We start from the raw sequence: 25827 nt of genomic DNA on the forward strand, positions 1-25827 counted from the left end.
TTACAGTATTTTTTAAAATTTATTTATTTGACAGGTAGAGTTACAGATAGTGAGAGAATAGTTACAGATAGACAGAGAGAAAGGTCTTCCTTCTGTTAGTTCACCCTCCAAATGGCTCCAACGGCCAGAACTGCACCAATCTGAAGCCAGGAGCCAGGTGCTTCTCCTGGTCTCCCATGTGGGTGCAGGGCCCAAGGACTTGGGCCATCCTCCACTGCCCTCCCGGGCCACAGCAGAGAGCTGGACTGGAAGAGGAGCAACCGAGACAAGAACCTGGTGCCCATATGGGATGCTGGCACTGTAGGCGGAGGATTAACCAAGTGAGCCACGGCGCTGCCCACCCCCCCACCCCCCATTTACAGTACTCTGACTACTTTCAGTGCATGGTGATCTTCACAGAAATGACTCACATTTTTTATATGCTGGAGTATTTGCTACTTTAAATGCATCATCAAATTTAATCCTCTTGATAACGCTGTGTGGCAAGCTCTATGACTATCTTCACGGTGCAGCTGAGGAAACCAAGGCACAGACAAGATAAGCAACTTGCCCAAGGTCATTAAGTAGTGAGTGCTGGAACTGGGATTTGAACCCGGACATTCCAACGCCAGACTGTTCCTTCATTAGACTGAGCTGTTGAGTTGGGTAAAGGCTGCCCTCACTGTGAGTTGATGTAGCCCTAAGTGATTATCATGATGCCAGCTGAGTCTACTCTGATTCCCTTTGCATGTTCTAATTCCCAGGTGCCTCTTGGGGCAGGGATTAGCAATGAGGGGAGGAGAGACAGAAGGAAGGAGCGAGCTCTAGTTGGGAGGAGTGGGTCTCCAAGCTCAGGGCAGAGAACAGGAGCTGAAGCAGAGGGGAGGACGTGGCTCCCTGTGGGTAGCTGTGGCTAGTGCATTGTAAGAGCCATGATGCATGAACTCCAATTTGATGCTTTCCTTTCTTGTCCTGTAATCTGGCTATGCTCTCCCTAAGCCACAGTCAAGCTCATGAAACCATGAGGGTCCCTGGGACAGCTGGTCCCTGAAGAATAAAACAGTGGTGTTTGCATCCATGTTTGAGGCTTAAGAGGACCGAACAGAGAGAACAGAATATAGAGGAATGATACAATAGGCAAAAGTGACTGAAGACGACGCTTGGGGTGGGAGTCAAACATGAGATGGGGAACACAAAACCCAGGGCACTCTGAAGATCAGAAAGAATTGCAAGGGCAGGCATTTGGTGCCGTGGTTAATGCACTGCTTGGGAGGCCTGCACACGATTTCAGAGTGCCTCGGTTTGAGACTTGGCTGTGCCTCCAATGCCAACTTCCTGCTAATACAGTCTCTGGGAGGCAGTGAGTAATAGCTCAAGTACTTGGGTCCTTTCCGGCAACCTATGTGGGAGACCCAGTTTGAGTGCTGGGCTCCTGGCTCCGCACAGAGTCCAACCAACATGCATTGTGGGCAACTGTGAACTATAGCAGATGGAAAATCTCTGTCTCTGTTACTTTCTGTCTCTTTGCCTTTCAAATAAATAAAACAATATGATAGTTAAAAAAAGAATTGCTGAGAGAGTGGCATTTCTTAATAGTCTTGTCGAATGGGGCATGGATTTATATTTGGATATTATGGGGAAGTCCAGTCCTAAAAGTCTTGAAAACAAGGGACACACGTTATATATAGAAAATACACATTATACAATTCATTCTAATTTAATAGCTTTTACTCATAAAATGAATCATGTTACATAAAGTTTATTTGCTTCTTAAATGTTTTAGAAAATGTAATTTTTAAAAAGATTTATTTACTTGAAATGTAGAGTTACAGACACAGAGAGGGAGAGACAGAAGGATCTTCTATCTGCTGGTTCACTCCTCAAGGCTTCCACGTGGGTGCAGGGGCCCAGGCACTTGGGCCATCTCCTACTGCTTTCTCAGGCCATAGCAGAGAGCTGGATCAGAAAAGGAGCAGCCGGGACATAAACTGGCTCATATGGGATGCCGGTGCTGCTGCCACAATGCCGGCCATGAAAATGTAATTTGTAAAAAAGATTTATTTGTTTGAAAAGCAAGGTGACAGAGAGAGAGGGAGAGACAGAGCCAGAAAGAGAGAGAGAGAGAGAGAGAGAGAGAGAAAATCTTCTATCTGCTGGTTCATTCCCCAAATGCCTGCAACAACTGGGGCTGGGCCAGGCCAAAGCCAGGAGCCCAGGCCTCTATCCAGGTCTTCCACATGGGTGGCCAGACTCAAGTACTCAAGCCATCATCTTCAGCCTTCCCGGGTATATGAGTAGCAAGCTGGATCATTGGAAGTGGACTAGCCAGGACTTGAACCAACACTCTAATATGGAATGCAGTCATCCCAAGTGGCAGCTTAGCCCACTGTAGCACAATGCCTGCCCCCCAACATGCAACTTTTCAATGACAGAATATTATAAGGGTATAACATGATTTTTACAACTGTCCTCCTATTGGTAGATATCTAAGATATTTTCCAATTTCTTGCCTATATAAAGAAAAATGTGAGACAAGAATTCCATTAATATGATTTACTGCATATCTTAATGCAACATAATATGAAAGAAAAATGAAAACATAATTGAAAAAGATAAAAATACCTTTTTTTTTGTTGATGGTGATAGATAATTCAAGAGAAATGATGGCTGGCACCACGGCTCACTAGGCTAATCCTCCGCCTGCGGCGCCAGCACCCCGGGTTCTAGTCCTGGTTGGGGCACTGGATTCTGTCCCGGTTGCCCCTCTTCCAGTCCAGCTCTCTGCTGTGGCCCGGGAGGGCAGTGGAGGATGGCCCAGGTCCTTGGGCCCTGCACCTGCATATGAGACCAGGAGGAAACACCTGGCTCCTGGCTTCAGATCGGCACAGTGCACCGGCCGTTGGAGCCATTTGGGAGGTGAACCAATGGAAAAAGGAAGATCTCTCTCTCTCTCTCTCTAACTCTGCCTTTCAAAAAAAAAAAAAAAGAAATGATAAACAATGTATTAGAAAGAATGCGAGCACCGCAAATTTGCTATGTCCAAGATTGACATGAAGAAACATGAAGAGGCATTTTGGAGAAATTGTCCAAGCTTATCCCAAAATCTATGTGAAAGAGTAAATGCTCAAAATAGCTAAATAAGCTTATTTTTTTAAAAAAGATTTATTTATTTGAAAGAGAGAGAAGGAGAGGTAGAGAGAGAGAGAGAGAGAGAGAGAGAGAGAAGTCTTCCAACTGCTGGTTCACTCCCTAATTGGCCACAGCCGCTGGAGCTGTGCCAATCCGAAGCCAGGAGCCAGGAGATTCCTCCGTGTCTCGCACACGGGCACAGGGGCCCAAGGACTTGGGCCATCCTCTACTGCTTTCCCAGGTCATAGCAGAGAGCTAGATCAGAAGTGGAGCAGCTGGGACTCGAACTGTCGCCCATATGGAATGCTGGCACTGCAGGTGGTGGGCCTTACCAGCTATGCCACAGCTCCGGCCCCAAAATAAGCTTATGAAAGGAGGGAAATTTGTCCTTCCAGATATTGAGGCTAATTATAAAGATATAATAATTATAGCACTGAAAAAATGGGTATGGACAAATATACCAATGGAACGGGATAAATCCCCACTCTTGGATACTTTGATCAGTTTCTCATAGAGTGATATTACAAATCAACAAGGAAAAGGTGGGGTTTTCTATTTTGATTTTTTAAAGATGTATTTATTTATTCATTTGAAAGGAAGAGTTAGAGAGAGAGAGAGAGATATTCTTCATCCACTGGTTCACTACCCAATGACCACAATGGCCTAGCCCAGCCCTGACCAAAGCCAGGAGCCTGGAACTCCATGCAGGTCTCCAAAAGGGGGGGGAGGGACCCAAGCACTTGGGCCATCTTCTGTTGCTTTCCCAGACAATTATTTGGGAGCTAGGCCAGAAGTGGATCAGCCAGAACTTAACTGCTGCCCATATAGAATGCTGGCATTGCAGGAAGCAGCTTTACCCACTGTGCCACAATGCCAGCCCCCTGAGATGAGGGTTTTAAATTTTTTTTTTATTAATTAGGAAAACTAACTATCCAAAGGGGGGAATATTAGATTTCTACTTAACTTGATAATTATCCAAATGTGAAATTTAAACATTTTCAGAAAGCATGTAGCAGAATGTTGTTATGGAATCGGGGTAAGGAAGGATAGTGAGCAGCACCAAATATGTAAAAATATTCATATACTTACTGCGTTAAAATTTGAAAATTGACAGCTGAAAAACACGATGCAGTCTAAGACAAGCTACAGGAGCAGGCATGTGCCGCACTGGTTAAGACCACTCCCGGGATGCCGGCACTGGACTGCGTTGTCGGAATCCTGGCTCCTCTGCTCCCCATCCAGCTGCCTGCTAATGCACTCCCTGGGGGGCAGAAGGTAGTGGATCAAGTACCTGCATCCCTACCACCCACGTGGGAGACCTGTGGGAGACCTATGTTGAATTTCGGACTCCTGGCTTCAGCCTGGCCCAGCCCAGGCTGTTGAAGGAATTTGAGGAATGAATCAGCAGGTGGAAGGTCCGTCTCTCTCTCCCTTTCAAATAAAACAAAACAAAAGTACAAGCTACAGAATGAGAAAACTTTGGGATGCATGTAATTGATAAAAGAACTGCTCCTTGGGTTTGTCATCGTCTACTACTCTCCAGTGCCCTCTTCTGGTTCCCATGTGCAGTGCCTAGCGGGTCATTTCAGTTGTAACCTCTGCGGATTGGGTAGGGAGCCTTGGTAGTTTAGATGAGGACTCTAAGAAGGAATCCTAAGGTGTGCATTTGGCCTGTTAAAACACCTGCACCCCATACTGCAGCGTCTGGGCTCCAGGCCCACCTCTGACTCCTGGCTTAGGCTTCCTGATAAAGCAGATCCTGGGAGGAAGGGATAATGGGGAAATGGGTTCCTGACACCCACAAAGGAGACCTGGATGGAGCGCCTGGCTTTGGCCTCCTGGGGCCATCACGGACATTTGTGGAGTGACACAGCACATGGGACACACCTGTCTTTCCTTCTCTGCCTCTCAAGTATATAAACAAATAAAATTAAATTTTAAAGTAATAAGGAATCTTTAGAGTTTGAAGAGAGTCAATGGAAAGAAAGCTAGCTTAATATATTCTGGGCAATATGCTTCATTTTTATATTTCTAAAAAATTTGCTCCCATTCCATGGGTTGCCTATTTAACTCTTTATAAAAAAATCTTTTTATTTTATTTGGAAAGTAGAGAGACAGAAAAGAGACCTTTCATCTGATGGTTCACTCCTCCAAATACTCACGACCATTAGGACTTGGGCCAAATCAAAGCCAGAAGCCAGGAACGCAATCTGGGCCTCCCACATAGATGGCAGGGACCCACATACCTGAACTATCACATGAACCCAGACATTCCAATATCAACTATGAGATGTGAGCGTCCCAAGCAGTGGCATTGTGCCAAATGCACACCCTTGCTTTTCTTTTTTATAGAGATATGCTTTATAGACCTCAAGTCACAGCAAGTCTTCCCTTTGTCTTAACCTGCATTGTACTTGAATGGACTTACATTTAAATAACAACAGATATGTTAAGTTACTCTGATAGCTACTAAAACTCTCAGGAGAAGAAAAGCATCCACTTTTCCATGGAAACATCAGCAACTACTAACTGCCTACCAAGCTTTGCAAAAAGATACAGAATACGACAGATGGCGGCAATCAGAATGTCGCATCTTAAAGCAATGGAAACTTTCCAGGGATTCGCTGGCTATGATCAGCATCCACAAACTTGAGGCAGTGCACGGCAAAATACACAGGTGCATTAGAAAGGATCAAACCAGACTTTAGAAAGAGCATCAGTGTCAGCAGCACATTCCTTGCTTCACCAAGCAAGAAAAAGGCCCTCAGTGAGACAGACTGTGTGTATCCAGTGAGTGGGGAACACTGGAGCAGTGCTGCGGAAGGAGGCAGCATCCAGGGACTCCTTTGGACTTGCCTTACGTCTCTCCAGCCGGGGCTGGGAGGAGACCATTAGCTGGACAATTTCCACTGACCTTTGAATGGTCTCTCCTCGTTGTGTGTCTGTCACCTCAGGGTTAAAATCCTTAGGCAGAAGGCAATTCCTCAGGGATCCCTATTCCCAGCTAGTAGGTTTGATTTGCCTTAGTTGACCTCAAACGTGCAGCACGGTGCAAAAGCAAACATGCATCATTGCTGTCTTCTCACGCTGTAAGCCCAGACCAAAAGCCACAGCAGAGTCCCTGCTTCCCATGTTAAGAAAAAAATCAGCCCCAAACCGCCAAATAATGGAGTACACAGTTGATTTGAGTATTTTATTTATAAATGTACATTTGCTATAAAAGCTGTTGCATTTTTAGACAACTTTTTATTTTATTTTATTTTTTTACTGTGTCTCAGAGGCATTTTAGAATAAATATTTTCAATGAAAGTTAGTGTAACTGATACAGAACACTGGCCCACCCAGAGCAGTAACATCTTTTGGACGGCCTCACGTATGAGCTGAACTGGATCATTTCAGTTTGTTAAATCTTACACGGTGTATAGATAACTAGAATATGTATTGCATTACTAACACTACATAGAAAGCATGAGGAAATATCATGAAAGTTTGCTAGTGAAAAACAGTTACCCATTTTTTTTTCCCTTAAAAAGAGAAGGGACTAGCTTTTGGAGTATGAGAAAAAAAATCAGATATACTTCCTTAGGAACAATAAATCACTTACTTGCCTCATCTGTTTTCTAAAGAAACACATTCACATTATAGCTCAGCAGAGCAGAACATTTTTTTTTCCCCTGGGATCTCAAAGATTATTTGAAAAGAAATAGATCATAGTCATTATGCTTCTTTGGAAAACGTAAGATCCAGTCTGCCCAGGCTGCCATGTAACAGACTCCAAATGAAATATAAATCAAATAGAAATAGAAACAGTTGGCAATTAGAATTTAGAAAATGTTGGATATTATTCTGTGCTGGTGACTACTGTTCATTATGGGAAAGCATATTTTGCAGTTGGAGAATGGGGCTTTATTTTTCTTGACTCAATTCTAGCTTCAATACATGTACAATGAGTCTCACTAAGAAATATGTATAAATGGGCTTGTGAAACCAGAAGAGAATGTGCAATATTCATGTGATCCTTACATAACGGATGGAGTTCCACATGTAAAAAGTATTCTATAAAAATCGGTTATGAATGACCATATTGTACATGTTTTGTGCATTGTTGGTGGTGAAATACTCTGCTACTATCATGCAAAGTGTAAACATCCACGTTATCAAAATATTTAATAAAACATGCAGGTGGTTAATCAAAATATCAGACTTAATCTGTACATTTCCAAAACTTTTTTTTCCTTTTTAATATTTTTCTTTTTTTTTTTAGAATTTTTTTTTTTTCCTGTAAAACAGCAAACACCTCCATGAGAAGTCGTGGGAACTTGGAAGTGACTTCATCTCTCTTCAATGCACTGCATCCATAATTCATCACTGACTGTGTGCAACAGCTCTGCATTTTCTAAGGCACAAGTTTTAATGAAATGATGTGTAAATCCCAATCTAATAACGGTTGTCCAAATGACAAAACGGTCAACATACCTCCAGTGGCTAAGGAAATCCCCGCACCTATGTGGAACTCACATGCAAAGAATTGTCTAGCATGGAAATAAATAATTGCTAGCCACACTCGATAAGACAGAAAACAAATTATTGCTTACATAACAGAACATCTACTTGATCTGCTTTTACGACTACAGCAACCTATTAGGAGTGCATCCACAGTCAACATTCAGGAAGTGACATCTTCACTTACTTGCCATCATTTTAAGGCAGAATAAACAGTTCCCCTTTCCCCAGTCTTAAGAAACCAGCCTGGAGGATCTCAACTGTGATGCTCTTTGGGAACTTGATTCCTTTCTTGTGCAATGGAAGCACATCCCACAGGACAGCAGACAGACCAGCTTCTCCACAAGAGGTCCTCTCTGGACTTCTCCACGGCCAAGGTCCAGAATTCCGGATAGTGAGGGAGGGCCGCGGGAGAAGGAAGGACAGTGTGTATCCGAGAGCGCGCAGGGCCCGGTCTGAGCTGTGGGTTCTTCCGCTCACACACCACTGGCTTATCACATCATTTGCCATATGGATTCTACTCAGGTGGACTGGATATTTCCCTCTGGAGATCGGCTTGCTTCACGCGGAATTTGCAGAGAAGGGTGAGAGCAGTGACACACCTACTGATGGACCTTCCCCATGCCTCATGGTCCACATGCCTCGTACTGACATTGAAGACGATCTAGTGCCTGCAGAGACGCCGGCCAGCCAGGCCTCATGCTCTCACTCGCCCACCACGCTTTTGATGGTTAAACTCTCAATGACTTTGGAGATGAAGACAGAAACATTTCCTTCTGGTTTCTTCCTACCCTTGGGCAATGTCCCAGAGTGTACATCTAGCTGATATTGCAAGGGTTCTCTTTACCTGATGGACCAGCCTATATGAATGACATAACTTCTAAGGTACACAAAAATCTAAGACTAACAGTGCAATAATTTATTGGTATAACTTCTACCTCAAAAGGTAAGTAGCACAAATGTCTCAGGATTACAGTATATATTATCAGACTAGCATCTTTGCATTAAAAACAAGTTACAGCTCTGAGACAGAGCTCGCTGTGACGTGTAGTTTCTGAAATGTACTCCGCTTCCGCTCCTGTCTTAGAAGACCACGTCTCAACTTGGCATGTTGCACACTTTCTGCGGTTCAATTCTGTAAACATAAAGTGTTTAACTCCTAGAAATGCTAAAACAAAAACAGGTTTATTGCATCGTTTTGCTAATTCCCAGAGGAGAGACTAGCATATTTTAAACTGTAAGCCTGTGTCATCTGTTTGATGCTAAAACCTCTTTTCGAACTATTCAGGATCATTACAATGCAATATTCTCTTGGATATACTGTGCAAATGCAAAAAGAAGAAGGAAAAAAAAAAAAAACCAGGAAGAACACACACACACACAAAGAACACTTTGCTACAAAAGAACAGATACCACCTTTTAGAAGAGCCTTTCAGGAATTAGATGAATGCTAAGAAGCCCCGAAGTTGGGAATTTGTTAAGAGATTGCCAGGGGACACCCTCAATAAAGAAATGGCGAGTGATCTGGAAGCTTGAATACCACGTCACAAGGTTGTGGGCTGGCCAGCACCTGTGGCAAACAAACAGAGCAACATCTGGTTAGTCTTTTGGCTAGACGTCTTAAAGCTTCTCAAATTAGCAACTTCCTTTGCCAAAGTCTCTCCTTTCTTGGGAGGGGAAACTTGCCCCGCCTGCAAAGTAAAGTGTTGGCCAAGGACAAGCAGGATTGGCATCAACTGGAGTTTGTTGCAAATGCAGATTCCTGGGCTCCTTTCCAGATCCACTTAATTAGACGCCCAGGTCATTCAAAGCCACTGTCAAGTTTGAGTCAGATGCTCTGGATTTTCCCCTAAACCCAAAGATCACATCAAGTTTTCCACATGGTCCTCTGGGGCAAATAAGAGAATAATCTCTTCTCTCTCAGTTTCTCTAGATCTTGGTTTCTCTAAGAATAAATATTTGAAAACCAGAGGAATTTAACATGATCTAGAAATAGGATCGCTAGATTTAACAAGGAAAAATACTGAGGTGCCCAGTAAAATGTGCAAGGCAGAGAAGCAAACCTATTTTTAAATTTTGTTATTTACTTGAGAGGCAGATGTGCGCACACAAGGGGGTGGGGTGGAGGGACAGAGACAGGGAGCTCCCACTCCCTGGTTCACTCCTCGAATGCCCACAACAGCTGGGGCTGCAGCCAGGTGCTGGGAACTCAATACAGGTCTTCTACATGGTGGCGGGGACCCAGTTACTTGAGCCATCACAACTGCCACCCAGGGTCCATATTAGCAGGAAGCTGGAGTCAGGCACCAGAGATGGGAACCCAACCAGGCACTCTGATGTGGGTGTCTTAACCACTAGGTTGCAAACCAGCTCCTATGATTTTTAGTTTCAGTGTATCCTGTGCAATATTTGGGACATATCTTTTTTTTTTTTTTTTTTTTTTTTTTTTTTTGACAGGCAGAGTTAGACAGTGAGAGAGAGAGACAGAGGGCAAAGGTCTTCCTTCCATTGGTTCACCCCCCAAATGGCCACTACGGCTGGCCCGCTGTGCCAATCGGAAGCCAGGAGCCAGGTGCTTCCTCCTGGTCTCCTGTGTGAGTGCAGGGATCAAGCACTTGGGCCATCCTCCACTGCCTTCCCGGGCCATAGCAGAGAGCTGGCCTGGAAGAGGAGCAACCGGGACAGAACTGGCACCCCAACCGGGACTAGAACCCGGGGTGCAGGCGGAGGATTAGCCTAGTGAGCTGAGGCACCGGCCATTGGGACATATCTTTGTTAAATCCAAACATACAGTATTTGGGCCACATATATATTCACAGAATCTCCTTTTTATCTGAAACTCAAATTTAACAGGGCAAAAATATAACTGATGTCTTGTATGTTTTTTGTAACTCTAACTGGAAAGGATTGCTCCATTTCTCCTGTGGAAGCCTTCACAAGGTCTCTTCTTTATTTTAGGCAACGGAGTTGTGATGAGGCAATCATACAAGGTTCAAAGAGACCTGGGGGCTGGGGAGAGTTTGCAGTAAATGCATTTCAGGAGAGTGAACGATGGAACAGAACACCGTGTACAGAGACACAGTCATCCAACACCACACACAAATGGCACACGTGACGGCTTGCTTCGTGACAGGTAATCTGTTTTGCACTTCCATCCTCATTTACATACTCACTTAAAAACTGTTTACATGGCTTTTAGGACTTGCATTTTAATATGCCGTTATGCTATTTTTCCCTCCAAGAGAAAAATTTTATTTAAATGTCACTAGTTACTTGGAGAAAATAGGATTATATATTCAGGTTTTATTATTCCACAAAACAAAATTATTGTTTCACTTCCAACGCCCGTGATGTAAACTACCCTTCACATCTATCCATCTCCCTTGTTCTCCACTCTGATCAAAGTCAAATACAAAAACATGGAGAGAAAAATGACTTTTAGCCATTGCATCTCTTTTGACTCTTTGTATTGCCTCTGGGATACAGGCAACCAATTAAACTATATTCCTATTTCTCCAGCCAAATCATTACCTCCTCCCCTCAATCCATTCCTACAGTGTGTTTATTCCTTAGAACACCAAGGAAGAAATGAACAGGAGTCCCAGACGTGCTGGTTATTTGCCTTATCACATGTTGACTTAACTAAAATTAGCCTAAAACGATACTACTAACATTTATGTGGAAAAATAAACATGGAAGAACCATTAGAAAAATTTTGGAAAAAACAGTTGGAGAGAATGTGGTTCTTATTACCTAATATTAAAACATATTATGAAGCTACAATAATTAAAACCACTCAGTAATGGAGAATAATAGGAGAATAAATAGGTTAATAAAACACAATAAAATATCCAGAAGTAGACCCAAATATATATGTGAACTTAGTTTATGAGAAAGTTGGCATTTCGAATTAGTGAGGAAAAAGGGGTTATTCATTAAAAGGTATTCACACAAGTGCCTAATTGAAGAAAAAATAAGGCTAGAAATCTTCCTAATTTTAAACCCTAAATATATTCTTGATTATTACACTTTTACATGTTAAAAGATCCTGGTTATGTTTAAAATCTCAGCTAAGTTTATTTATACCTTTGGTATAGTGAGAGCTTTTCTAAGATACAAAACCCACAATCCAGAAGCGGGGTGCGGAGGATATATGGATACTATATAAAATTAGCTAAAATGAAAATATTCTGTGTGATAGCCAAGTCACAAAGCAGAAAAGCCGAGGATAACTGCAAAAAGCAGCAAACATGCCAAGGGGAGAATTTCTTTCATGGCAAAGAATGCTTAGGAATCCGGTGCCGATGGGAGAATGGCCAGAGGAGACTGATGCACTTCACAGAGAAAGAAGTAGACACGGCCCATGAACCCAGGCACATACGTTCAAGCTCAGAACTACAGAAACACAACCGAAGCCATGGGGTTTCTCGCCTCTCATCACAGAGCGGGAAATTTGAACACCTGCCACTGTCCAGAGCTGACAGAGGTGCAGAGGGAGAAAGTGGTGCTGTGCAGTGATGTTCATTAGAATATTAAAAAAATGAAAGATATAAATATAAAATATATGTATAAAAAAATAAAAAAAGATAAAGCACTCAAAACGACCAGTGTCTGTTCATCACAAATTAGTTTTAAATGGTGGGTAAGGGCATACAAGGGGATTGGATGCAGCTATTAAAACACCATTAAGTTGAAAATACAGCAACCAAACCAAGTACAGAACCCTGTGGTGATGATATCATCACACTTGTGAAGCCAAACCAACACACGCCTGGGCAGACACCACACACGCGTGTTGTCCCTGGTGTGCAGGAGTGTGCCTACACAGGTGCAGATGGTCTGTCCCTGCCCCCGAGAAGACACAGGGATGGCTGCAGCTAACTGCCAGCTTTCACTTTTCTTTTTTAATTTTTTTTTTTTGACAGGCAGAGTGGATAGTGAGAGAGAGAGACAGAGAGAAAGGTCTTCCTTTTTGCCGTTGGTTCACCCTCCAATGGCCGCTGTGGCCGGCGCATCTCGCTGATCCGAAGCCAGGAGCCAGGAGCTTCTCCTGGTCTCCCATGGGGTGCAGGGCCCAAGGACTTGGGCCATCCTCCTCTGCACTCCCAGGCCATAGCAGAGAGCTGGCCTGGAAGAGGGGCAACCGGGATAGAATCCAGTGCCCCACCTCAGAATCAGCCCTCAAGGCATTCAGATCTGGCTGAAGAGCCCATGAGAGTATAGCAGGCATGGAAAGCCAAGATATCATGGAAAAAAAAAAAAAAGACCTAAATGAATGATCTCTGTGAGTGAGATCCCAGTGGAAAGAACGGGGCCGTCAAAGAAGGAGGTACCCTTCTCCGAAGGGGGGAGAGAACCTCCACTTTGAGTATGACCCTATCGGAATAAGATCAAAGTCAGCGAACTCTAAAGGCTTCCATAGCCCTGGCAACTCATGACTAGAGCCTAGGGAGATTACTGACGCCATGAACAGGAGTGTCAAATTGTTAAGTCAGCAACAGGAGTCACTGTGTACTTACACCCCATGTGGGATCTGTCCCTAATGTGTCGTCTAAAGCCAAGTGATGTTATGACTGGTACTGAAACAGTATTTTTATACTTTGCGTTTCTGTGAGGGCGCAGACTGATGAGGTCTTTGCTAATTATATACTGAATTGATCTACTGTATATAAAGAGAATTGGAAATGAAAAAAAAAAAACAACCTGGTGTTAAAGTGGAAATGGCATAGAAAATTAATTAATTTGAAAAAAAAATTATGTAGGACCTCTGTCTTTAATGTGCTGTACATTGCTATTTAATGCTATAATTAGTAATCCAATGGTAGTTTTTTCACTCGATGTTGCTTTATGGGCAAAATGTTGAAATCTTTACCTAATATACACTAAACTGATCTTCTATATACAAAGAGAATTGAAAATGAATCTTTACATGAATGGAAGGGGAAAGGGAGTGGGAAAGGGGAGGGTTGTGGGCGGGAGGGAAGTTATGGGAGGGGGGAAGCCATTGTAACCCATAAGCTATATTTTGGAAATTTATATTCATTAAATAAAAGTTTAATTAAAAAAAAAAAAAAAAAAGAATCCAGTGCCCCAACCGGGACTAGAACCCGGTGTGCCGGCGCCGGAAGGCGGAGGATTAGCCTAGTGAGCCACGGCACTGGCCCAGCTTTCACTTTTCAGTTCGTATCTTCCTGAACAATTCCATCTTTCTCACTTTCTACTATTTTTATTTATTCTTTTGAATGTCTATAGAGCTACTGAGGCAGAGAGCTAATGCACCTTTTTGGTTTCACCTTATAATTCTTAGTATTCTAAAAATAATAAAAAAACCCTAGTAAAGTAGTGCAGTTGAAACGGAATCTGTATAAGAAAAAAATCACATTTATAGTCTGCTTCCAGTCACTGCCTTATTTTTCATTTGATACTAGAATGCCATGGTTCTTATCTTTAGATTTAGAACTAAAAGCAGTTAAAACCCTTTACTTATACGTAGCAGGAAAATCCCTGGCCAATATCCAAAGCCGAATTTTCTAAAAACAACAACAAAAAAAGGCAAACAAACAAACAAAAAAAGAATCACCCAACTGCTGATTTTAAAAAAATCTGGATGAAAACAGGCCCCTGTCACCAGGGTGGGTCCCAGCTGGTTCCCTGCTGGCATCCTCAAGCACTTTGGACTAGGGCAGAATTCCAACCACAGGACTTTCAAATCTTCCTTCAACCTCACACTGCCCCCTTCTGGTTCCCAGATGCACCTTCAGTTGCTTCCCTAAGACCAAGAACAGCAATTTCTAGCAAGACAGGCAAAATCACCCTGAAATCCAGGAGAGAAGGACGCAGCTTCCCTTTCTGCTGTCTAAAAACAAAACACCTGAACAAAAATCCAGTTTGAAGAGCATGTATATTATTATTACTATATATTGTACATGTATGTGTGCATTTGTATCTGTGTGCAGGTATTCATATCTATAGTATACTTTTATACTATCTTTTCATATACGTAACACATGATACAAAAATTAATATAATCTATGTGATACATGGTATAAATAGTCCAATTCTAAACTGGCATGGTTATAATCATAAGTCAAACACTGATTATAAACCCAAGCCACCTGGGTTTGACTGAATTTTTCTGCCCCATCACTTTATTAATAGGCACATATGTCTCTGCATTTACTAAGTCTATAGCAAAAACAACCTAATTGCAATTTTTACTACTCAAGTCTTCAGATGTAGAGACCTAGGTAAAAAGGACTTCTCTTATTTTGAGTAATCATCAAACATTCCTGAATTTTAAACTCCATCTCTTCGCTGTAGCTTTTAGAGTTTCTGACGGGTGGATCTGCATGGGAAGACCTCCTCCTTATTCTCCTTATGGAGAATGCAGGAAGATTCAGAGGCAAGCCCACAGCTCAGATTTTTCTAAACAGCTCTTGGGCAAGAGCGCCCCCTGGTGCCCCTACAACTGATATGAACCTTCTCGGTTATGAGACCCAGAAATAAAATACGGGAGGGCAGCTCCAAGGCAGCAAATATTCGTGGAGTTTTTATTATGCACTAAGGTGCTGTGGGGGTGGGTGCTTCACGCGGTAAACGGTGGGGGGGGGCCCTCTTCACTAGAACCGCCCCAACGCGGGGACCACCTAAGCTAGTGGCAAGGGTTTTACACTTTATAGCTTCCTCTGTCTCACCAAGGTCTCTGTGCTGAGCTCTGGCCACTTCCCACACTCGGGGGACAACTTTCATTTGTGGGTTTGATCAAGCATTTCTGGACTTCAGTTGCACTGACTGCCCGTGGGGAACAAGTGGTAAATCAGGCGTCATCTCGGGACCATTTTTAAAATCTAGACTGTGAGCAGGCTTTCTGTCAGGAGTGCCAATTCTTGGGACAGATACTTGAGTTCCTAAATTCTGTCCCCCGGAAGGACCCAACCTTGTCCCCAGCCACCCCCAGCCACGTCGCGGTCTTCTCGCGGTACTTACTTCTGGATCGCAGGTAGCAGTCGTTACAGTTTAGAAGACTATTTCGGATTCTAACATCCGTCCCGCTCATGGCATCTCCAAGCTGTCCTTTACAAATCCCACACTGGAGGGCAGAAAGAACGGACACGGTAAGATGCATGCACTGTCTCTTCACAGCGCACGGTACTGTTGACATGAGTAACACAGTCATCACGCCTGCGATCTGCACATTTGTCGAGCATCAGCTGTGCGTTAGATGCTGCGGCAAGAGCCAATTTACAACAAAAGTAAATGCATTTTTAGTTTTTTTAAAAAATATTTATTTATTTGAAAGAGTTTCAGAGAGAGAGGGAAAGGCATAGAGAAAGAGAATTTCCATCCACTGGTTCATTCCCCAAATGGCTGCAACTGCCAGAGCTGGGCCAAGCTGGAGCCAGGAGTCAGGAGCTTCCTCTCAGTCTCCCACACGGATGCTGGGGCCCAAATATTTTGGGGCATCTTCTGCTTTCCCAGGTGCATTAGCAGGGAGCTGGATTGGAAGTGGAGAAGCCAGGGGGAGGGGGTGCTGCACCCGGCACTCCTAGGGGATTCCGACACTGCAGTGGGCTTAACACACAATGGATCACCAATTGAAATGTATCTCTCAGTAGTCTCTGAAGGCTTTCTGGAACGTGTCACTATGTTTGACCAGGCCGGAATTACTAACACACAGCCAGCCAGCACACAAAAGGCAGAGATATCTATACTAACAAGCCCCTGGGAAGGGGACTCTGCTTAGACAGATCAACCCAAGTGTGGAAGGAGACTGTGGGGTACACAGCTGGCCCTGCACAAGGCGGGTCCCACCCCCCAGGGGTCAGCTGACCTTGGGAAAACATCAGAAAAACAAAAAACTGCACCTGTCCTGAACTTGGAACGACTTTATTCTCCAAATGTACATATAAATGTACATTACATTTATATCATATTAGGTATTTGAAGTCCCTAGAGGTGATACAAGAGGATTCACATGGGTCACAAACACTGTGCCATTTAAATGAGAGACTTGAACCTCCATGGACTTAGGTATCTGGGGGGTGGGGGGTCTTGGAAGCAATCGCCTGTGGGACCCAGGGACAACTGTACCCTGTCGCTTGTGCCACAGAAGGTAGCACTGGGGATCAGGGCCCATCCTCTACTGCAAGTGCCATGGTCAGTGGGGCCAAGGGGTGCTTCATGCCTGTGGTGTACGAGCTGTTTCCACACTGCAAAAGTCTCAGAGGCGATGTGCTTTAAGGCGCCAGGCCAGCTCCTGGAAGTGATGGACTAGGGAGCAAAAGGACTCAACAGGGAAGAAGGCCAGTCTCCCACCCCCTGAGAATTTACGAAGAGCTTTGCCACCTCATTTCTAACTCCAATGAAGTTTCTGAGGATGTACTGTGCTGGAATCTATTATTTTCTTATTAGTGCAATTACATATAATAATAGTTATCCTATAATGTATGACATATAAATAATTATATAATACATTATACTTATGTAATATATGTTACACTATACTTATTATATAATAAGTACATAGTATTTTATATATTAAAATATATTATTTCATTATTTATACATTTTTAAAAAAATTTTTTTGACAGGTAGAGTGGACAGTCAGAGAGAGAGACAGAGAAAAAGGTCTTCCTTTGCTGTTGGTTCACCCACCAATGGTCGCCGCGGCTGGCGCGCTGCTGCCGGCGCACCGCGCTGATCCGAAGGCAGGAGCCAGGTGCTTCTCCTGGTCTCCCATGCGGGTGCAGGGCCCAAGCACTTGGGCCATCCTCCACTGCACTCCCTGGCCACAGCAGAGAGCTGGCCTGGAAGAGGGGCAACCGGGACAGAATCCGGCGCCCCGACCGGGACTAGAACCCGGTGTGCTGGCGCCGCAAGGCAGAGGATTAGCCTAGTGAGCCACGGTGCCGGCCTCATTAGTTATACATTTTAACAAGGATATTCTTGGAGCCTCAAAACATTCATAGATAATATATTTTTTAATAGGCAATTTAAAAAAAAATACTTATTTATTTATTTGAAAGGCAGAGTTACACAGAGAGAGAAGGAGAGGCAGAGAGAGAGAAATCTTCCATCTGCTGGTTCACTCCCTAGATGGCTGCAGCAGCCAGAGCTGCACCAATCCAAAGCCTGAAGCCAGGAGCCTTTTCCAGGTCTCCCACACAGATGCAGGGGCCCAAGCACTTGGGCCGTCTTCTACTGCTTTCTCAGGCCACAGCAGAGAGCTGGATCGGAAGCGGAGCAGCCGGGACTTGAACCGGCACCCATATGGGATGCCGGCACTGCAGGCAGCAGCCCTACCCGCTATGCCACAGTGCCGGCCCCCATAGATAATTTAAGATACAGAGAATATGTTTGCTTGCCTTTTATGAAACTGTTCTCGGTAGAACGTAAAATAGAGCTTAGGAAATTATGGCCTCATTCTAATGTTTTTGATAAATGGAATCTACTTTTGATAAATTGAATCTAAAATAAGTATCCACATTGAGTTTCATCTATAAGTCTTACTTCCAAGTGATTACTGGTATTACTAAATTCAATAATGTTCTCTTAGCTTACAGGCAAAGTGGAAGTTATTTTAAACTCATGCAAATTTCCTTCATAGTCAAGAAAGCTACCAATAAGAAACAGGACAAAACTTGAGAAGGAAAATGAATGCATGCCAGGGTTATGCAGAGAGAGAAATGACTCTCCGTCAGAGACAGAGGGTTTTACTTCAGAAATTATACATTAATTTGAAACATGTCCATGAAAAGAAAGGAAAAGATCTATTGAGACTAACTGATAAATTTTATAATAAAGCAGATATAGCTGGATGGTTAGTCCACCTACTTTTTTTTTTAAAGATTTATTTGTTTATTGGAAAGGCAGAGTTTCAGAGAGGCAGAGACAGACAGAGAGAGATCTTCCATCTGCTGGTTCACTCCCCAAATGGCCACAATGGCTGGAACTGGGACTATCTGGAACCAGGAGCCAGAAGCTTCCTCCAGGTCTCCCATGTGGGTGCAGGGCCCCAAGGACTTGGGCCATCTTCTACTGCTTTCCCAGGTGCATTAGCAGGGAGCTGGATTGGAAATGGAGCAGCTAGGACTCGAACAGGCACCCATATGGGATGCTGGCACTGCAGGCGGCGGCTTTACCTGCTATGCCACAGCATCGGGCCCAGTCCACCTACTTATTAGCAGGATATCTAGGCCTCCTCATTTCAACGTTTCATTAATTCATCCATCTAAAAATACTGAGGAGAGGATGCTGTGTGAGATGGACTTGGCATCTGCCCTGATGGTGATCACCGATTCTTAGAGGAGCTGAGTTAAACAGCTGGCTTTTTCTGGGGGAGCAGGGCAGCTTCTAGAGGGAGGGGCGTTCGATCTGAGATTACAGACAAACTCATTCTGCAGCCTACAATTTTGCAAATAGCTACCACCCCTGACTTGGCTGGAAATCTTCCACTAGGTCAAAGGCTGAAGCCCTCTGACACTGACCGACAAGGGTGTAAGAAGCAGCAGGGTTGTGATGATGCCAATAAATTCACAGCTCCCTGAAAGCTTTGGAAGCATCATCGTCCCCAGTGTCCCCTTCTCAGCTTCATGCCAGAGTACACGGTCTTTAGCAACAGAAATTGTTAGGTGAAGACGCGTTGCACACACCTGGATAACCACCTGGACTCCGATAACCCCTGTCCCAAAGGGATTTGTGAAAGGAGAGCTCTGTCCCCAAAGACGGACTCCACCCAGAAGTCTACACCACCTGAAGTGGGCGGGTCCTAGGGCAAAGGCTGTCGGGATCTGCAGGGGGATCTGCAGGAGGGACTGCGCACGCAGAACGCTGCCCGAAGGCGGAAGAGCGTGGCTACGTACCCTGAAACACTGGATGTGGAAATACAGATTCAGGGTCTCGATGATCATCGCAGCTCCTTTCCCCAGGGCCAGCCCACAGGAAGAGCACAGCTTCTTCCCGCTGATCGACCTGAGTTGGAAAACAGACGTGAGAAGACAAAATTCAGTTTAGAAGAGCCGGTTAGCCACGCAAACGCATAACCCCATGGAAAAATGAAAATATGGATGTTCAGATGCTTACATCACAAATGAAATGAGAATCATGCACTGACAGTGAATTGGGATGAAGCTTTAGATAATAAGTGGCAAACGAGGCAACACGATCGGCTTCCATGGTGGTATGGAACCTGCGGTGGGTGTGTGTGTTTTGTTCCAAGAAGTTTGCATTATAGTCTATTCAACCAGAGTGATCAAAGGCGACTGAACAGCCCAATCCATTTATGTCTTCCTAAGTCTTAAGCAATAATCAAGTGTAGCATGGCTAACGTTTCAGTGGCTGCTGTAAAATTTTTCATAATTGGCTGATTGGTCCACCCAGGGCGTTGCTTTTCACTTAATTGAGAAAAAATACTTTTGCTGGTGTTTAAAAACAGAGTGCCGAGATCCCGAGTGTGCCTCCAAGTTCTGTGACCTGACGTGGAGAAATCACTTTGGGCTTCCCTTCCACCTGTGAATGGAGAGGATTGGACTAGGTGATCTCTCCTACCTCCCACAGCACAAACGCTTGGGGAAGCTCTTCCTCTCACTAAGTTGTAAGCCCTGGAAGGCAATCCTGTGTCCCCCTCATCTTTGTACCTCGTAGCCCAAGGACAGTGCCCACCCAGGGGCTAGACCCGCACTCATGAGAGTCAGGGTGCACAACTCTGCTGGAAGCAGATGGCTGCTGCCTTATGGTGGCTCCCACACAACTAAGAGCAGACTGAGCACCCAGCATCTGAGAGTCCTTGGAAGCACCCAAGGAGCTTTACAGCACACAGGATCAGTTTGCAAGCCAATGTGTTAGAGAGAGACGGCAGGGCCAGAAAGGAAGACAGTGGGGTGGGGTGGGGGGAGCGGCGCTCTAATCAAACTCTATTTATTAGGGGCTCCCTCTCATGCAGCAGTGAAATGAAATTTCTCCATCAACGAAAACCTCTGAGCACTCAGGACGCTGTCCCTGCAGTGAATGGATATTTAGGCAGCTTTTAAGAACATCACGGGGCCCAATTAATGTCCACAAGCAATCATCCGAGAGCTGGAGGAGGTTCCAAGAGAGGGAAGAAGCCTCATTTCTCGGCCTCCGCCTGGGTCTCTGTGTGAGCCATCGGCGGATTCTGCCTAGATGGACTGGAGGGAAAGGCGCCGACGCGGGGGCCCAGTGACCGTCTGGTGGATTTCATTATTAGATTGCAGGTTCTACACAATGTAATTAAGGCCCTGTGGCCGCAGCTGCACCAGCATCACACACTTGACTTTCTCTGCTGCGGCTGATGTATCTGCCTTCCTCCTGCGTGTGTGTGTGTGTGTGTGCACGCGCGTGGGAGTGTGGGAAGATTTGTGGATGTACAAATCCCTTCTCCACTTCACTCAACAAGCACGGATGTGGCTGAAGAGATGCTTGGCCAGCTTGAGTCCAGATCAAGCCCCCAAGAGGCTTGCTGACCCTGTGTACCTGCTGGGTGACTGGCCAGGTGGGGTGGGAGAGCAGGGCGAGAAGGACCCAGCCTGGAAGCTCCCTCGAGGACTTTTCCTGCAACAGCGTAAAGGAGCCGGCATTATGACAAGTCAAGACAAGCCCAGACCACACGACATGCAAGGACATTTGAGATAAGAAAGAACAAATATATAAACATATATCTTCCCTGACAACCAAACTCAGAGAGCAGTTTCCTAGGAGCATTTTTTTGGGTAAAGAGCAAAAACAGTAATTCTGCATGGCAAGGATTGTACATGCATGGGCCACATAAAATCTAAAACCAGGTTGGCTTTGAACAGCAAAGATAAAATATTTTTCTATTTGTTATTTTTCAGTTAATTTATTCTCTAGTTAAAAATTGGAGAGTTGTTTTTTAAGTTGTTTGCCAAACTGTTTTTGCACGCTGAGTTAGACATAAAAATGCTGAACTCAGAGATACAAGGAAGGAACTCCAAGATAGTCCAGAAACAAAAGGCTGACATTGAAGGAGGGGTGTTTTGAAGAGGTTGTTCCCACCTTCATCAACAGCTTCACCGGGGATGAATGTGATACAAGGGTGGGGTGCAAAACACAATGCCAATGTCATGGGCACTGACCCATCAGGATGGCCCTTAGCCAGCAGCTACCAGAGCGTCCGCACAGGTGCTGAACTGGCATACGAGTTCTGTCTGGGATTAAGCTGTCAGTTCTGCACTCTTACTTTTAAAATTCAATTTCATTTGTCAAGAAAGGGTTAGTACACAAAAAAGCACATGGAAGAGAAAAAGTCAACAGAAGCGTGAACAGAGCGTGAGCCCATCTGTCTTCGAACTGCTTTCTGGGGAGCAACTTGAGTCCCTGCCCACTCTAAACTCCTTCCAAGCAGGCAGAGCTTGGCCTCAGCAAAACGTCTCATTTTCATGTAGTCCCTCAAGTACAAGCCCCGGTGCTTAAATGAAACAGTGGGAAAAACCACTGCAATAATCAATTACCATCACAATCACTTCTACCTGATGCTAGCTTCTGCTGATTCTGAGTGTCATCTAGACAGACAGAACAGACACGGGATAGACAGAGAAAAGGGGAAAGGATCCAAGCAATGATGAAGTATTTTACCTTTGCTATAGTTCTTGCAAGAATTCCAGGTATGCGATTTAAATCATTTGGCCAGGTATAATTACCAATCAGTCTCTTTACAATGAGAAAAATCTATGGGTTGCCAAATATTCAAATAAACTAAATAGGTAAATCTATAATGTACAAGTATAGCATTTTGCAATGAACCAGATGCTAAATATCTCCTATTGACACTTTGCATAGCTTTCTTACTTGATGAAATCTAAAATTTTTAGTGCTTGAGAAAAAATGACAATGTATAATTCTAACAGACTGTGGGAAAAATGAGTATGTCCAGTGCACACAGTTGTGATTCCAACTACACAAGTCTTTGTGCCATCTGTGTATGAGGTTGTGCTACCTACACGGACATGCAGGCACACCATCTTCACTCAGAATGGACTTTGAGACTCTTGTCATTTTTCCACTTAACCAAGCCAGTCTAAAAATTTATTTCATAAGTCTTTCAAAAATGGTTTTGCATAAATGTTAACATTTCAAAATGTTGTAAGGTAGTTTAGTGTATAAAATATTAGTAAGAATGTATTGCATGCATAGCAATCACAATGTATAAATTCAATTCAATGCATGAGATTGTACATGCTTATTTTTTTTTTTTTTGGTGAGATTTATTTATTTGGGAGGCAGAGTGACAGAGAAAAGAGAGATGGAGAGAGGGAGGGAGGGAGAAAGAGAGAGATCGATCTTCCATCCATTGGTTCATTCCCTTTCATTCCCTAAATGGTAGCAACAGCCAGAGCTGAACCAGGCCAAAGCTAGGAGCCAGGAACTCCATCCAGGTGTCCCATGGGGGTGACAGGGACCCAAGTACTTGGGCCATCATCCACTGCCTTCCAGGCACATTAGCAGAAACCTGGATCAGAAGTGAAGTAGCTGGGACTCAAGCCTGCATTCCAATCGGAGATGCCAGTGTTGCAAACCCTGGGCTTTAACCTGCTGCATCACAACATTGGCCCCCACCTTGCAAATTTATACATTCAGAGTGACTAGTTATTTGCCAGGAAGATCGCCCTAGATTTTTTATTTTTTTCCATTTCCAAAGTGAATACATTTTTTTATAAAAAGGATTCTGCATCCATCTTACTGTTACTCACTTTCGCCTTTCCGTGGGAGACTCAATCTGATGGCTCATGTTTCTATCCAGTGGCAGGGATTTTGGCTTCACATCTTCTGAAATGTGCGTGGCTGGGTTTGACACCTGCTGATGCTGGGATGGATCTGAGGCCAAACAAAGAGCAAAAGGCGGCGCTCAGCTGAGTTACCTTCTGTGCCTCCTTTAAAGTGTTCCTGCCTGCAGAGGTCGCATGCTGACCCGTAGGCCTTGGGGACAGGCGGCCGGAGAGGTCGATTGAGTGCTAGGAGTTAGTTCTGGAGACAAAGGAGATGGCGCCAAGCCCTTTTGCCTCAGATATGTAAAACTAACAATATTTAAACATAGCGACTCTCTAGGCATTAATGAGAGCAGACTTCTAGAACAAGCGGCGACTGTGTTCTCTGATCCATGAATTACAGGAATTGTGGTGAACTTTAAATTCACAGGGCACCCGAGAGGCATTGCTGCTCTATCAGAACACACAGAAATCAATGCTTAGGTATTATACTCAACCTGTGTCGCTATACGAGCAGATGATGGGTTAACACACACAGGCCATAGTCAAGAATTCCATTATTGAAAATGCCTATTTGCTCAGCCTAATTTCCTTTGGCAATATACACATTTATCACGGACATTTCTTTGTCTTCTTCGCCCTTTCTCCCTTTATAAAATTCCTCTCTCTCTAGTCTAAGAAGTATCTGCAAATGCTTCCAAAGATTCCTCAGTGATGAAATAAAAATCAAGAAAATTAAACAAACAGAAAACCCAGACCAACATGGAACTCAGAATCTAAAGGGGCCTGGGATGCAGAAGCTCTGAGACGTCTGTGGGTCTGACGCTGCTCGCTTCAGTGCTCCAGAATAATCCCCAGAGGCCACGGTGTGGGGTCTGATGGCTTTGACGGGGAATACGCTGAAATCTGGCTGAGGCGAGGCGGGAGTGTAGGAGACACAGGTGGGAATGAAAGTGCAACGGGCAGAGGAGCTTCCAGCACCCACATCTTTGGTTCTGTTCCTCTCTAAGGATTTTACGGGGCAACGACATCCAAGACTGGAACTAGAAAATCTGACAATGTCTCAACATGCATTGCCCGTGAAGATGAAAGCTTTTTTGTAAAGTTATTATTATTATTATTATTATTTATTATTTTGGTAAGTGCTAATACCTGCTCAGGGCACCCCGGGGTCCTGGTAATTTCTGGTAAAGTCTGGGCACACAGGGATGGGAGTCGATTCACTATGTATTTATCATAAGCTAAAGTTCAGGGCCCTGGTGAGCTCCTCACGGCCAACAGAGGTCACGGACATCTGGGCCACGTGGGAGTCTCACAATAATGTAAATGTCAGGCTTGGTGCTCACTCTTCTTACCCTGAGACAGCTGTGGATTCAGCCCACAGCTGGGGGCTCCGGCCTCTGCTCCCAGCTGATGGTCTTGATGGATTCCTTTGGATGTGGGATTCTCAGAATGAGCCGGGGTCTCTGGCATTAGGCTGCTAAAACAAAGCACACTTCAGAGTAGAGACAGATGCCCCTGGATTTTATTTATTGGTCCTGTCTCTCAAGAGCATGGAAATACCAATGACACTATTGAAAAAGAGAAATGGGATTTGCCAAATGTCGGTTTGTTCTTGGTATTTTAAATTAGACCTAAAATATTTTAAAATATTTTTATTATCTGCCAATTTACCAAACTCAAGAAACCATCAGTTCTGTTGTCCTCACTGTTCATAAAGCTCTTCACTCTAATAGTTTCAAGCATGCCAGAGCTAACGGAACCACCCAAGGGAGTTTCACAAGACAGAACTTCTTGTAGAGGCCAATGGGGCCACACAGGAGCTTTGTAGCGCAGGGTAATGCACTGGGCTTTGCACACCTTCTGTGTGCAAGCAAAGGCGGAAAGTGGGGGAGGAGAGGAATACAAAGTAAGTTTCTGGTGACAGTAGGGACATCCCAAGGTTCATGTAGAATGTCTAGACAGTTAGCAAAAATTCACATCAAATGTCGCACTGAACTCTTCCTGACTAGTGGTTTGCATTTCATAAAACTGGCAAGACTTTCTCTACAGGGCTAACTGGAAGCACATGTGCTCATGCACGGGCTCTCAGGTTCTGGACACAGGCCCTGGACTCCTGTGGTTTCCAGTCCACCCAGTCTTCCAGCGGTGGAGCACAGGAGAATTCTTGGAGCAAAAGCCCACCAGAGGGGCTCAGGTCCTGGTGCACCTTTCCAACGGACCCACCTTTGAACATGACCCTGAGGTAGCCTTTCACATCCTCAGGTCCCTCTGAGGATGTTATGCACGTACGTTTGCACGCAGATTTGCTGAGACCTATCTCAGGCAAACAACAGTCTCCTAAAGAACACAATGGCAGCATAGCACTACCACCGGAAGCGGCTCCGGCCTGAGCTGGCTCTGACTGCTCCAGGACTGTCTGGCTATCCCTTTCTGATCTCCCAGGGAATGTAATGAAGCCCACAGTGGGGTATGC

The 25827-nt window shown here is 44.4% G+C and overlaps 1 protein-coding gene across 6 annotated transcripts in view; it reads right to left on the bottom strand.

Moving 5' to 3' along the window:
* Positions 1-6287: 6287 nt before the first annotated feature.
* Positions 6288-25827, bottom strand: part of LIMCH1 (LIM and calponin homology domains 1) — a 346004-nt gene continuing 326464 nt past the window's right edge. For 3 of the 6 annotated variants that reach the window (XM_062213685.1, XM_062213686.1, XM_062213683.1), the window contains 5 exons: positions 24707-24831; positions 23337-23460; positions 19473-19581; positions 15598-15700; positions 6288-9181 (listed from right to left, as the gene is read on the bottom strand). In XM_062213685.1, coding sequence (XP_062069669.1) covers positions 9156-9181; positions 15598-15700; positions 19473-19581; positions 23337-23460; positions 24707-24831 — 487 coding nt within the window. In that variant the 3' untranslated portion in view covers positions 6288-9155. Of the gene's footprint in view, positions 9182-15597; positions 15701-19472; positions 19582-21093; positions 21181-23336; positions 23461-24706; positions 24832-25827 lie in introns of all 6 variants that reach the window. The other 3 variants (XM_062213687.1, XM_062213684.1, XM_062213682.1) reach the window with 2 other exon arrangements.

This window comes from Lepus europaeus, chromosome 16 (genome assembly GCF_033115175.1).
Source record: "Lepus europaeus isolate LE1 chromosome 16, mLepTim1.pri, whole genome shotgun sequence".
Lineage (NCBI taxonomy): Eukaryota > Metazoa > Chordata > Mammalia > Lagomorpha > Leporidae > Lepus > Lepus europaeus.